This window comes from Pituophis catenifer, unplaced genomic scaffold (genome assembly GCF_029215685.1).
Source record: "Pituophis catenifer annectens isolate HBS135680 unplaced genomic scaffold, rPitCat1.0.hap2 SCAF_13, whole genome shotgun sequence".
Lineage (NCBI taxonomy): Eukaryota > Metazoa > Chordata > Lepidosauria > Squamata > Colubridae > Pituophis > Pituophis catenifer.
The window spans coordinates 6,589,250-6,603,646 of record NW_027256893.1 but is presented as its reverse complement, the minus strand read 5'-3'; the positions used below and the strand labels follow the sequence as shown (position 1 = coordinate 6,603,646).

Below are 14,397 nucleotides of genomic sequence, written 5' to 3'. Positions count from 1 at the left end.
TTGGCTGAGCCTCCATTCGTGCAACCGACCCCACCCCAACACAATACAACTCACAGTGAAAAACAAACAAAAAATAAACCTCGGGATGGGGGGGGGGATTCCTGGCTCAGGAATCCTGGGAGTTGAAGTCAACGAGTCTTTTAAAAAAAGGACCCGCAAGCGCATCCAAAGCGGCCGGGGCGAAGCGCGCAGTAAGGCGGCGAGAGGGCGCTCCAGGGCCGGGCTCAGAGGCGAGGCGAGGCGGGGCGTCTTGCACCGGGTCCTCCCGGGTCGCTGGGAGGCAGGCTTAGCAGCCCCGGAGGAAGAGCCGCGGCGGCGGAGGAGCTTCCCGCTCGCCATGCCCTACGCCAACCAGCCCACGGTGCGCATCACGGAGCTGAGCGACGACAACGTCAAGTTCATCATCGAGAACACCGACCTGGCGTGAGCAGCGACAAAGGCCGACCCACCCGCGGAGGACGGGGTGGGGGGCTTTCTGCACGGCCAGCCGGTCTGGACACGCGGGTCTTTCCCCCCCACCCCCCCACCCCAGATCGTGGAGGTGGAGATCCAGCTACTGGAGGACAGCTGGACACGCGGGTTTTTCCCACTCCCACCCGCGCGTGGGGCGATCCAGCCAGGAACAGCCGGTCTGGACACACGGGTCTTTCCCTCCCACCCACGCGTGGGGAGATGCAGCATGGGGTGGAAGGGAGACATTCCTTTAGGTCTCTCCCACTCCCACCCGCACGTGGGGAGATGCTGCGTGGGTTGGAAGAGAGATCAGTGGGATGGGAGACACTTTAATTGGGAGTTGCAACACTGACACGCAGGTCTTTCCCACTCCCACCCGCATGTGGGGAGATCCAGCCAGGGACAGCTGGTCTTGGCACGCGGGTCTTTCTCACTCCTCACTCCCACCCGTGCGTGGGGAGATCCAGCATGGGTGGAAGAGGGATCCATTGGATGGAAGGGAGACACACCGGTCCTTCCCTCCCACTGGGGGCATGGGAACATCTAGCAGGGGGTGGAAGGGAGATCCATGGGGTGGAAGGGAGACACAGGGTCTTTCCCACTCCCACCCGTGCGTGGGGAGATCCAGCATCGGTGGAAGAGGGATCCATTGGATGGAAGGGAGACACACCGGTCCTTCCCTCCCACTGGGGGCATGGGAACATCTAGCAGGGGGTGGAAGGGAGATCCATGGGGTGGAAGGGAGACACAGGGTCTTTCCCACTCCCACCCGTGCATGGGGATAGTCAGCCAAGGTCAACTGGTCTGGACGCGGGTCTCCCCTCCCAACCTCTGTCGGGGGGGGGAGATCCAGCTACGGACAGCTGGACTGGACACATGGGTCTCTCCCACTCCCACCCGGGTGTCCAGAGATGCAGCGTGGGTAGAAGAGAGATTGGTGGGCTGGAAGGGAGAGACGCGAGTCCTTCCCTCTCACCCATGCATGGGAAGATCCAGCCACGGCCAACCTGCTTGGACATGTCCACCTGTGCGTGGGCAATCCAGCGTTGGGTAGGAGATCCGTGGGGTGGAAGGGAGACACGTGGGTCCTTCCCTCCTACCCAGACATGAGGAGATGCAGCGTGGGGTGGAAGGGAGACATGCAGGTCTTTCTGTTCCACTCACACGTGGGGAGATCCAGCCACGCCAGCTGGTGTGGGCACGCTAGTCTCCCACCCACCCCCACCCCACCCCCGGCTTGCTTAGCAATGGAAATTTTGGGCTCAATTGTGGTCATCGAAAGGCGAGGACTACCTGTATTGCAATCAGGTCTAGATAGGGCTGCCCTTGAAGGCCAGTAATCAAGCTGCAAATGGTTTGGCATAGAGGGTTTGGGGGGGGGGGTGGCTCGTGGTTCACTCCAGCAGGCCCCACTGCTTTCTCAAACTTGGCAACTTTAAATCGGATGGACTTCAATTCCCAGAATTCCCCCCCCAGTCAGCCAGATATTCAAACTGGATTTGGAATTGTTATCCACCTATCGAGCCCTTCCCAAGAACTGAGATAATTATTACAACAATTGCAATTTAGGTGTTATGAATATTGTGCTTTTTTTTTAATTCCAGAGTCGCAAATTCCATCAGGAGAGTCTTCATAGCAGAAGTTCCTATCATAGGTAATATCCCCCAACATTTGTCAGATTCTCTCATGCATTCGCTTTCTTTTCGCATTAAGTTGGGAAGAAAATTCCTTGTGTTTACTTCATTCTTATTTTGTTTTCAGCTATAGACTGGGTTCAGATTGATGCCAATTCATCCGTGCTACACGATGAGTTCATCGCGCACCGATTAGGTAGGTAATCGTAAAACAGAAGGAAAAGACTTTTTTTTTTCTTGCACATTTTTATTTTATTTTATTCAGAAAATGAAAATCCAAGGAAAAAATGCACAAAAATAAAACAAAGAAAAAGCATCTCTGGGAATTCTTTAAATCTGTATTGGCAACTTTTAAGATATGTGGACTTCAACTCCCAGAATTCCCCAGCCAGCTCTGCTAATTCTGGGAGTTGAAGTCCACATACCTTAAAGTTGGCAAGGTTGAGAAACACTGATCTACTGTATTTTTTGGACTATAAGACGCACCTAAATTTAGAAGAGGAAAACAACAACAAAAAAGTTTTTGGCCTCCCTTTTTTGGGCCTTTTCCAGCATTTTTTCAGCCCACTTTTGGGGCTTTTTTCAGCCTGTTTTTGAAGCTTTTTAGGCCAGTTTTTCTGGAAAAAACGGGTCAAAAAAATTCCCAAAAATGGGCCAAAAAAAGCCTCAAATACAGGTCAAAAAAAGCCCCAAAAATGGGCTAGAAAAAGCCTCAAATACGGGTCAAAAAAAGCCCCAAAAATGGGCCGAAAAAAGCCACAAAAACAGGGTGAAAAAAGCCCCCAAAACAACTCAAAAAAAGCCTCAAAAACGGGGCAAAAAAAGCCTCAAAAACAGGCTGAGAAAAGCCCCAAAAAGGGCTGAAAAAAACCCCAAAAATAGGTTGAATAATGCCCCCAAAATGGACTGAAAAAAGCTCCCAAAATGGGCTGAAAAAAGCCTTGAATATGGGCCGAAAAAAGCCTCAAAAACAGTCTGAAAAAAGCCCCAAAAATGGTCTAAAAAAGGCCCCAAAACAGGGCGTGTGGAGGCCAAAAAACGGCTGGCAGGTGGGCGGGGCTTCAACAATATTCGGTCTATAAGATACACAGACATTTTCACCCCCTTTTGAGAAACAAAAAGTGTGCGTTATAGTCCGAAAAATATGATAGATTAAATTAGAATTATTGCTATTTACACATGTTCTGCCAGATAGTTCTGACTCGATTGACACTTTTTGATTATTTTTCATCCTCAATTTCTCCCCTTAGGTCTGATCCCACTTACCAGTGATGGTGTGGTTGATAAACTGCAGTATTCCAGGGTGAGTCTAAGCCGGCAATAAATTATATTTTGGGAGGATCACTATGAGGAGGGAGTTAAAGATAGAGGATCAACATTCCTGTTTCAATTCTGTGAGTCAATTGTAAATCACGTGAGCATAGGGATGAGGCAACGGTCATAAGTGTGAAAAATGTTCATGTCCCTAAACAATCCCTAAGTGATCTGTTGTAAGTTGAGAACTACCTGTATTTTGCTCCACTTATAGAGGGCATCTGACCCGGAGTGGTGCGGTGGCCTAGAGAGGGAGCTCTCGCCTCACAATCAGGAGGCTGTGAATTTGATCCTAGGTAGAGGCAGATATTTTTCTCTCGGGCACAATGAGAATATTTCTGCTGAACAAAGCTCCGCATTGGCGACAGGAAAGACATCCGGCCATTAAAACACTCTGCTAGCTCCATTCAGTTGCCCAGACTGCACTCTGCAAGGGATTATGGGATCGTTAAAAGATGATGATAATGATGTTGTATTCATTGGTATTGTGCTAGACTGGGCTTTTATAATCTCACTTTTCAAAATTTCCCAAGCTTCTTGAGTTGTTTTCCCCTTGAGGATTCTCATCCATGGAATCCTTCCCAAGCTCTCTCTAAGTTCATTGAAATTAGCTCTCTTAAAGTCCAAGACTCTAGTTTGACTTTGTTCTACTACTAGTGCTTGCATAATGTTGACTTCCATTATTGCATGGTTACTTGCCCCCAAGGTTCCTGTAGCTTCAACACCTTCTATCATTTCATCTCTCTTAGTGAGAATTAAGTCCAATATGGCTGATCCCCTTGTTCCCTTCTTTACTTTTTGGGAAACAAAATTGTCTGCTAGGTTTGTTAGGAACCTGTTGTTGTGACCCAGGCCCAAGTAAGTAGTAGGAAAATCAGTCAGTGAAAAAACAAACTTTATTCGAACAGCTGAGAATTACTTCATTCCCAGCGTCATTCAACTAAATTAAAGCAAATTCCTCCCAACACAAATTCCTCAGTCCTTTCTCAAACCTTGGTCCAATTAGGCAAACTGCCAAAGGCCTTTCTTGGCAAATAATCAAAAGTCATAGATACAAAAATAAATACAAGACGTAGACGAAGAAGACAACGAAGCTACCAATGTTGTTTTCCGGCAAAGCCCAAACACCGTTGCTGGTCTGTTTTAAGCTTTATGGGAGGGGCCAATCATCTCTTGGCCCTACTCCCGAGTCGTCCTCTTTGCTTGAGCTGCTCTTGCCTTCTGGCAGCTCTTCTCATGCGTGCATTAGGAATAGGCTCCTCCTGTTCCTGTGCCTCTCTACTGTCAGCCTCTGGAGGCTCAGGAGTCTGTACCTCACTCCCCGATGGCTCTGGCCCCATCTCTGCCTCCAACGCAGAGCCCTCATCCGGGCCTTCCCCAGCCTCCAGGACTGTCCCATGTTCTTCGTCAGCCTCATCGCTGTCCGACTCCGCTGCCAGCTCCGCAGGCTGCTGGCGGACCACAACACCTGTTTGATCTTCCACTTGGTGCAGAGTTTGTCCCCCATTACTATTGTGATGTGCTTCTTACATACCTTAGTTAGCTGACTAGCAAAAAGTTAATCTATTTCCTCTGTTTGGTTGGGTGGCCTATAGTATAGATCTATGGCATCTGACCATGGCCAGTGAAAATTCGGTCCAATTTAGAAGACTGAAAATCCCTGGGTGAGTTGAGCTCCAGAAGGACCCCTCATCCTTCCTGCCTCCCCTTTTTACCAGGACTGCAACTGCGATGAATTTTGTCCCGATTGTTCGGTGGAATTCTCTCTCGATGTCCGGTGTAATGAAGACCAGACGCGGCATGTCACATCTCGGGACCTGATCTCCAACAATTCCCAAGTTATACCGGTCAGTGTCCTGTTCTCTGTCTACACACTGCGGTTGGGTCAAGACTAGCGGTGCGTTCTACTTACCTTTACTACCGGTTTGCAACAGGACCGCGAGAGAGAAGGCAAAGCGAGCTTCCTGCGTAGAAGCTTCCTGACGACATTCGGGTCGGTGGGCAGAACCTCCCGCCGGTTTTACTACCGGTTCCTGTGAACCGGTCCGAACCGGAGGCAACCCACCACTGTTCAAGATAAAAGCATGGCCGAGATTCCAAGCAAGCAACTTGATGGTTATAAGGGACTATTTACAGACTCTAGAGTAGAGGGCTTCAAACTTGGCAGCTTTAAGACTTGTGGACTTCAATTCCCAGAATTCTCCAGCCAGCTATTCTGGCTGGAGAATTCTGGGAGTTGAAGTCCATAAGTCTTAAAGCTGCCAAGTTTGAAGACCTCTACTCTAGAGAGCTGGTCCAGAAACCTGTTGCTTCTTTCAAAGGACAACTCATGTTATTTGTTGATTTATTATAGTTATTAGTCCATAGGCCATATTTAAGCTTCATGAGTTGAACTGTCAGACCTGGTTCAGCTTTTTTCAAGCTTCAGTCCTGCTTTTTTTTTTTTTTTTTTTTTTTTAAGTAAAAATGATCCTTCCCTCTATTTGTCGATAAAGGTATCGTTCACTAGAGGTCAAGTGAATTACAGCAGTTCAAAGCCAAAACTAAAAGAGTTTTTCCTCCAATTAATTTCCCTTCCAGTGGTGGGTTCCTCCCGGTTCGGTCCAGTTCGGCCGAGCCGGTAGCGGTGACGATATGACATCACCAAACCGGTTCTTCACCCCCTCCCCCACCCCCACGTTATTCTTACCTTTTATTTGGTCCCACCCCCAATCTATTGCTGCCTCCTGAGTTCCAGCTGATGACTAGAGGGAAAAAAACTGTTTAAACTCTTGCCGCGGAGCTTCAAAGGGCCGCCCTACAGCTGATCAGTGTTAAAAGCAAACAAATGAGTCGGGTCGTAAGTGTGAGGACTGGTCGTAAGTGCGAGGACCTTCCAGAAATGACTCTGACCAGCTAGTCACATGACCTCCAAGCCACACCCACAAAATAAGCCACGCCCACAGAACCGGTAGTAAAAAAATTTAGAACCCACCCCTGGTCCCTTCCCATTGCTTGTCTCTCCTCATTGTCCAATCAATTTTAAAAGAGAAGTTTTGGACACAGTCACTCCACGTACGGCATTTTTCTCCCAGGGAACGTTGTAGGTTCTCAAAGAGAAATCTTCAATTCAGTTTTATGTTCCTCCAAGCCTTTGCCGTCTCTTCCAGCCTTCCTCCCCAGGGTTCATGGCAGACTGGCATTTCTGCCAGAACTGCCAACATGGTCCTGAAGAGGAGAAGCCTTCGTTCCTTGTTCTACCTTTCCTTTGTCCTCTGCAGGTGACATCCAGGAGAAGGGACAATGACCCCAATGATTACGTTGAACCAGATGGTACGTTCGCAAACATGGCTGGGCTGGGGAATTCTGGGAGTTGAAGTCCACAAATCTTAAAAGTTGCCAAGTTTGGAGAGACCCCTGCTTTAGGGAAGACGGAGCATTCTGGCTGACCTATGAGTAGCACATACCACAGCTGTAGTTGGTAATAAAGAGTCTATTGGCATTGGATAGCTATAATAAGTTTGGGCAGATGGTGGAGGTGGTGATCAAGGAAGGTATCGGGATGGAGAAGACTTTTCTGACAAAGACATCCAACATCTTGCTTTAGAGCAATAGCACTTTTAGACTTAAATACTGCTTCATAGTGCTTTACAGCCCTCTCTAAGCGGTTTACAGAGTCAGCCTATTTCCTCTAACAATCTGGGTCCTCATTTTACCGACCTCAGAAGGATGGAAGGATGAATCAACCTTGAGCTGGTCAGGATCGAACTCCAGGCTGTGGGCAAAGTTAGTTTGCAATACCGCCTTCTGCATTTACGGGCACCCATCACGATTCTGATAAGCCTCCAGTCCGACAAGATGCATCGTTCTTCTTCTTTTTTTTAGACATCCTGATTGTCAAGTTGCGGAAAGGCCAAGAACTAAGGCTCCGGGCTTATGCCACGAAGGGTTTTGGCAAGGAGCACGCCAAGTGGAACCCCACAGCAGGCGTGGCCTTTGAGTACGATCCAGACAACGCCCTGCGTCATACAGTCTACCCCAAGCCTGAGGAATGGTAGGTGTTCTCATCCAGCTCCCCAAACACGACAAACCCTTTGAAGTGAACTCAAAGATTCCTTTATTAGGAGTGCCAGCAGCCCCAACAAAATAGCAATAGCACATAGACTTATATCCTGCTTCACAGTGCTTTCCAGCCCTCTCTAAGCGGTTTACAGAGTCAGCCTCTTGCCCCCAACAATCCGAGTCCTCATTTTACCCACCTCGGAAGGATGGAAGGCTGAGTCAACCTTGAACTTGGTGAGATATGAACTTCCCAAATTGCAGGCAGCTGGCAGTCCGCAGAAGTATCCTGCAGTACTCTAACCACTGCGCCACCTCGGCTCTTTTAAAAGGTTTCTCTCTCACAGCAGACTAAAAAGTCTGTCCGGCAGGGAGATGAATAGTTGTCTCCACATCTATTCATCTCCTCCCCCTGCCTTTTATCCCCAGAGCTAGGGTGGGGCTTCGCTAGCAGCGGTGGCTCTTCCATCCCAAGGACCAGCCCATAGATTTCCACTGCTCTCCTCTCCTCTGCCTTCTGCGCATCTGCACGTCAGGCACTGGACCCAGCTGTTCCTCCTCTTCCTCATCAGCCACCTCCAGACCTGGGGGCTGTTGACTCTCCATCTGAGGGCTGACGGTCAGCCCAGACTCCGTCTCTGTCTCTGTGCCAGCTCCATTCCCTCTTCCCCCTTGGAGCTCTCAGGTTGCCTTGATGCTGGCTCTGACTCCCACACCTCCTCCTCCGATTCGGCTGCTGGAGGGGCCAACAGGCCACAACAGTAGGTTTCTGTAAACACTTTATTGTTGTTTTTGTTTGGTCATCCAGATGCTTCTGACTTTTGTGACCTGAAAAGCATCTTTTCTCCAGGACTGCCTGTCAGTACCTGCCTCTTTTGAGTTTCTCTAAGGTCATTTTGTGATCAGTGGTAGATAGCATCTCACCTCCTTGACTTCTGACATCCTGTTTTTTTTTAATTGCCTTTGATCTTTTTCAAGCATCAGGGTCTTCTCTATGGATGTTTAACTTCACACCTCAACATCAACTCTTGTGTTTCTTGTCTCCTTCTAGGCCGAAGAGCGAATATTCAGAAATCGATGAAGATGAAGCCCAGGCACCCTATGATCCTAACGGGAAGCCAGAAAGGTGAGGGATCGGGTACCTGAACTAGATTTCTCTCCAACTGGAACTCAGCTGGTTGGATAAGGCTACACGGGCAGTCCTTGACTTAGAACCATTCATTTAGTGACCATGGAAAGTTACCATGGACTTCCCTGGGGGGAATGTATGAGCTGGAGTTGAAATTATAATGGTCTACAATGGTCAACGATGTTTTTCCCAAAAAAAACAGTATTTACTTCCAGTTTTTGTATAAACGCCTCCACAGCAAATCATTGGTTTGCTTAATGACCAGGATTCCCTTAACAACTGCAGTAAGTCGCATAACAGCCGCAATAACAGTCATAAAATTGGGTTGGTAATGTGGATGGCCCGGTTTACAACGATAATGACTTATAACTGTGATGGGCATGTTTCATTATAGTCGTAACTCGAGGACTGCCTGTGGTCTAAACAGTTCATTAGGGCGATGGCATTCTCTGACACCCCCCCCCGAAATCAATACAGTACTTGGTTCACCCTTCAGTTTAACCTGTGTTTTGTTTTAATCCTGATTTGCTGAACACCATAATTAATGGAATGGAATGGAATGGAATGGAATGGAATGGAATAGAATGGAATAGAATAGAATAGAATAGAATAGAATAGAATAGAATAGAATAGAATAGAATAGAATAGAATACCGTTTCCCCGAAAATAAGCCTCAACCGGAAAATAAGCCCTAGCATGGTTTTTCAGGATTTATTTTTTTATTTTTATTTTATTTTGAATTTATATACGGCACCTTCTCCCGAGGGACTCAGGGCGGTATACAGCCAGATAAAAACATGCAATACAAACATTAAAAACAATTAAAAGAATATATATTAATTTGGCCCCAGTTTAAAATGACAAACCAATTAAAATATTTAAAAATATGTTAAGCCAGCCTGGCTTGCTGAAAAAAGAAAGTTTTAAGGGCACGGCGGAAGGCACCGAGGTCTTGGATTCTCCTTATCTCTGGGGGCAGCTGGCTCATAATATAAGCCCTACCCCAAAAATAAGCCCCAGTTAAGTTCGTCAGCAGATGGAGGTGTTTAGTACTGTATTTCCCTCAAAATAAGACCTAACCGGAAAATAAGCCATAATGCGTCTTTTGGAGCAAAAATTAATATAAGAACCGGTCTTATTTTGGGGGAAACACAGTAGAAAACAATAGAATAGTAGAACAGAAAGAATAGAATAGAACAGAAAGAATAAGAATAAAATAGAAAACGAAGAATAGAATAGAATAGAATAGAATATACAACAGAAAGAATAGAAAAGAATAAAAACTTTATTGTCACTTTAAATATACACTAATCAGCATACATTAAAATAAAATTTTGTTGCATTCAACTCTCAAAAGATAACCATCATTGCATATACCCACATACCCACACGTGAATGACACAGAGAAACATCAGTAGTTCAGATGTATAACTCTACATGACGGTGGGAAAGAAGCCTGAAAATTACAAGACGGATGGCTTAAGGAACCAAGCTGTTAATAGAATCTGGCACTCCTGCTATAGACTCTTCGGAACCTCCTCCCAGAGGGAATATCACAATATTGGATCACTTGCCAGGAGCCCCCTGAATGGTCCATTCGGGGGCACATCCGTGCAATAATTACATTAATAAAAACCACAGATTATGAGCACCAAGCGCTAGGCTTGAATCGTGGCTTAAATGAAGGTCCCTCCAACTTTTTTATCCCCTGCTCAGGTTTTACTACAATGTGGAGTCCTGCGGTTCTCTGCGTCCCGAGACCATTGTTCTCTCCGCCTTATCTGGGTTGAAGAAGAAGTTGAGCGACCTCCAAACCCAGCTGAGTCAAGTGATCCAGAACGAAGTGCTGACAATCAACTGATCCTAGTTGACCGCTTGGAAACAACCCTGATTTCTGGGAAATGATAAAAACAACTGGGATCACGGGAGGGCCCGCCAAATCCGATACTCGGTGTTTTTCTCTTGCTAATTTTGGGTCAAAACAGGCTTTCTTCCAAATCGGTGGGTTTTTTTTTCAACCTCAGCCATTTTAAAATATGGGGACTTCAAATCCCAGAATTCCCTAGCCAGCATTGCCTTAGACTGCAATGCCATGTTGGCTGAGGAATGCTGGGAGTTTGAACTGCAAACATCTTAAAGCCGTTGAAGTTGAGAACCTCTTAAATTGAGAAACAATTTAGCTCTTCTAAATTGCATTCGGCATTCTCTGACAAAATATTGGCCTTAGGTCAGAGATGTCCAACCTTAACAATTTTAAGACTTGTGGACTTCAACTCCCAGAATTCCCCAGCCAGCCATGCTGGCTGGGGAATTCTGGGAATTGAAGTCCACAGGTTTTAAAGTTGCCAAGGTTGGAGACCCCTGCCTTGGATGTAAGAATATGCAGTTTGAGAATAAAACCACCAACCTTATCTCTCGTTTCCTGGGTTTTTTTTGTCTCTTTTGAGATCTTGAATGAAAGATCTCCAGTTTGAAGAAAGTCCGTGTTACACAACAGAGGTTTATCACATAATAAAAAATAATTTCTGCTTTGAGAAACATGGGTCTGCATTTTTATTTTTATTTTTTTTCTTCCAGCTCTAGAGTTTGATAGAATCTGTGCAAGGATATATATATACAATATCTTCCCTATCGATTGCACTTTAAATAAGATGGTTTCCTTTTCCTCAGCCTCAATTGTGATACGAAGCAGAGATGGTTGTTATGTGGATCAGGTAAAACCATAAGTTTATGAACCTACGGCAGGCTACGTACAACCATTCATTTAATCACTGTTTGAAGTTACAACGGCACTGAATCAGAATAGAGCTGGAAGGGACCTTGGAGGTCTTCTAGTCCAGCCCCCTGCTCAATCAGGAGATCCTATACCCGTGATGGCGAACCCATGGCACGCGTGCCAGAGGTGGCACGCAGAGCGCTCTCTGTGGGCACGCTCGCCGTCGCCAGCTGATCTCGTTTCCGGCGCAGTTGGTTTTCATAGGTGCCAGAGTGCCAGAAACTGGCCTTGAAATGGCCCAAAAAACAGGAATTGTGTCACCAGCCAGCTGATCTTTGGGTTTCCAGTGCCCCGGCACAGACATATGGACACGTATGCCCGCGCGTTCCAGTTTGGGCACTCGTTGCCAAAAAGGTTCGCCATCGCTGTCCTATACCAGAGATCGACAACCTTAAACACTCAATTCTAACCGGAAACCCCCGTTCAATTCTGGAGCCGACCGGAAGTCCGGTTTCCCCATCATAGTCTCCCCCTAGCGCGGCATCCTTCTTCCTCTGCTGACCGGAAGTCCGGTTCCCCCCACCATAGAGTTTCCTCCTAGCATGGTGTCCTTTTTCCTCTACCTGTCCTAACTGAAAGCCCTATCAATTGTGGAACCGACCAGCAACAGGGAGACGCAGCAGAGGGATGAAAGAGCCACATGCGGCTCCAGAGCCACAGGTTGCTGACCCCTGTCCTATACCATTTCAGACAAGTGACTGTCCAGTCTCTTCTTAAAAACAAAAAACTGGTAAAAGTGACTTACGACCAGGTTTTTTTGTTGTTGTTTGCAGCATCCCCATGGTCATGCGATCAAAATTCAGACATTTGCCAACTGGCTCATATTTACGATGGCCGCAGTAGTGTCCTGGGGTCATGTGATCATGTGTTTTGCAATCTTCTGACAAGCAAAGTTCATGGGGAAGCCATGATTCCCTTAATAAACGTGTTACTAACTTAACAATGGCAGTGATCAACGCTCAGTAACACTTTCTGATAAGTGGTTTGGGATAACGAAGGAAAAAGTCTGGGCATTACGGCAGGGGTGGAATTCACATTTTTTTACTACCGGTTCTGTGGGCGTGGCTTGGGAATGGCAAGGGAAGATACTGCAAAATCTCCATTCCCATCCCACTCCAGGGGAAGGATACTGCAAAATCCCCACTCCAGGGGAAGGATACTGCAAAATCTCCATTCCCATCCCATTCCAGGGGAAGGATACTGCAAAATCCCCATTCCCTCCCCACTCCAGGGGAAGGATACTGCAAAATTTGCAAAAAAAAAAAAAGGATACTGTATTGGGATGTTTTTTATTCTAGGCTGTGCACCGCCCTGAGTCCAGCAGGAGAAGGGCAGGATAAAAATTTAATAAAATAAAATAAATAAATTTAATAAAATAAATAAAATCTCCATTCCTACCCCACTCCAGGGGAAGGATACTGCAAAATCTCCATTCCCTCCCCACTCTAGGGGAAGGATACTGCAAAATCCCTATTCCCTCCCCACCCCAGAAGAAGGATACTGCAAATTCCCACCCATTCCTGGGCGAAGCATATTGCAAAATCTCCATTCCCACCCCACTCTGGGGCCAGCCAAAGGTGGTATTTGCTGGTTCTCCAAACTACTCAAAATTTCCGCTACCGGTTCATCAGAACCTGCTGGATTTCACCCCTGCATCATCTCTGTTGGTGATAGGCACAAAGATATTTTGGATGGTAATATAGACAAAACTGTCATGCTAAAAGTAACCACTGGGTGGCATCAGGCACTTGTGGATGAAAATGATGTCTTCAGTCTATGGCAGGGCTTGAACTAGTAGTAATAAGTAGTAGTAAGACTGCCAAGGACAAGTAAGCAACCATGCAGTTAGAACCATCCCTTGCAATAACCAGGCTCAGCTGCCACTCACTCAAAGTTGACAAAAACTAGGATGCTGTTATTCACACAAATGTTTTGTTGGAAACACCGATAAATACCAGAAATTACAGCAACTGGAAAATCTCGTTGTTTAAAACAGAACTTGATCTTTTTTTACTCTTCTGTGCTTAATGCAACACATAATTTGATATATATATATATATATATATATATATATATATATATATATATATATATATATATATATATATATATATATATATATCATATATCGTTGAATTCTGAAATGGGGCAGATGCTTGTTATTGCCAGATAAACTCTGGATTCTGCTCCACAATCAAGCCTAAAGCTAGATTAAAATATATGGCTTTGTATTTCAGCTTGTTTTTAATCAAATATTCTTTTAAAATAAATGGCTATGTTGAGCTGCTGCAAGGATGGGTTTTGCTGTTGATCATGATTACTTCTGTTTTAAAGTGATTATTGATAGCCTTTACGCTTAAAGGTAAAGGTTCCCCTCGCACATATATGCTACTTGTTCCCGACTCTAGGGGGCGGTGCTATCTCCGTTTCAAAGCCGAAGAGCCAGCACTGTCCGAAGACATCTCCATGGTCATGTGGCCGGCATGACTCAATGCCAAAGGCGCACAGAACACTGTTACCTTCCCACCAAAGGTGGTCCCTATTTTTCTACTTGCATTTTTTACGTGCTTTTGAACTATTAGATTGGCAGAAGCTGGGACAAGTCACGGGAGCTCACCCTGTTACACGGCACTAGGGATTCGAACCTCTGACCTTTTGATCGACAAGCTCAGCGTCATAGCCACTGAAACACCACATTCCTCTAGTCTTTACGCTTAGTTACTAGTTTTTTAAAATTGCTTTTATTGGAGAGTTGTTGTCAGCTTCCCAGAGTCACTTAGAGAAGATGAGGAGCCATGCACATTGAAATCATATAACACCATCAAACAGCAACACCTGCATATCCCAGGTTCTTCGAAAGGACTCTCAATAGATGGATAAAAATGTCAATGTCAGGTTTCGAGGTCGTCTCAAATAAATTGCATTTCAAACAAAGTCTTTGATGAAAAACTCCCATTTATTAAGCATGACATTCTAACTCTGACTTCATCGTAGCCAACACTGACTTCCTGACCCAAAACCCTCCCTTTCCTTTCCCCACTCCTCTGCACTCA

The 14,397-nt window shown here is 46.1% G+C and overlaps 1 protein-coding gene across 1 annotated transcript; it reads left to right on the top strand.

The window, feature by feature from the left end:
• The first annotated feature begins 247 nt into the window (after nt 1-247).
• Nucleotides 248-11,106, top strand: POLR2C (RNA polymerase II subunit C). The gene is made up of 9 exons (XM_070952762.1): nt 248-423; nt 2,058-2,107; nt 2,215-2,283; nt 3,338-3,390; nt 5,120-5,248; nt 6,662-6,713; nt 7,266-7,434; nt 8,491-8,565; nt 10,285-11,106. Exons 1-9 carry the CDS (start codon nt 338-340, stop codon nt 10,427-10,429), a joined length of 828 nt encoding a protein of 275 aa, XP_070808863.1. The 5' UTR covers nt 248-337; the 3' UTR covers nt 10,430-11,106.
• The last annotated feature ends 3,291 nt before the right edge of the window (nt 11,107-14,397 follow it).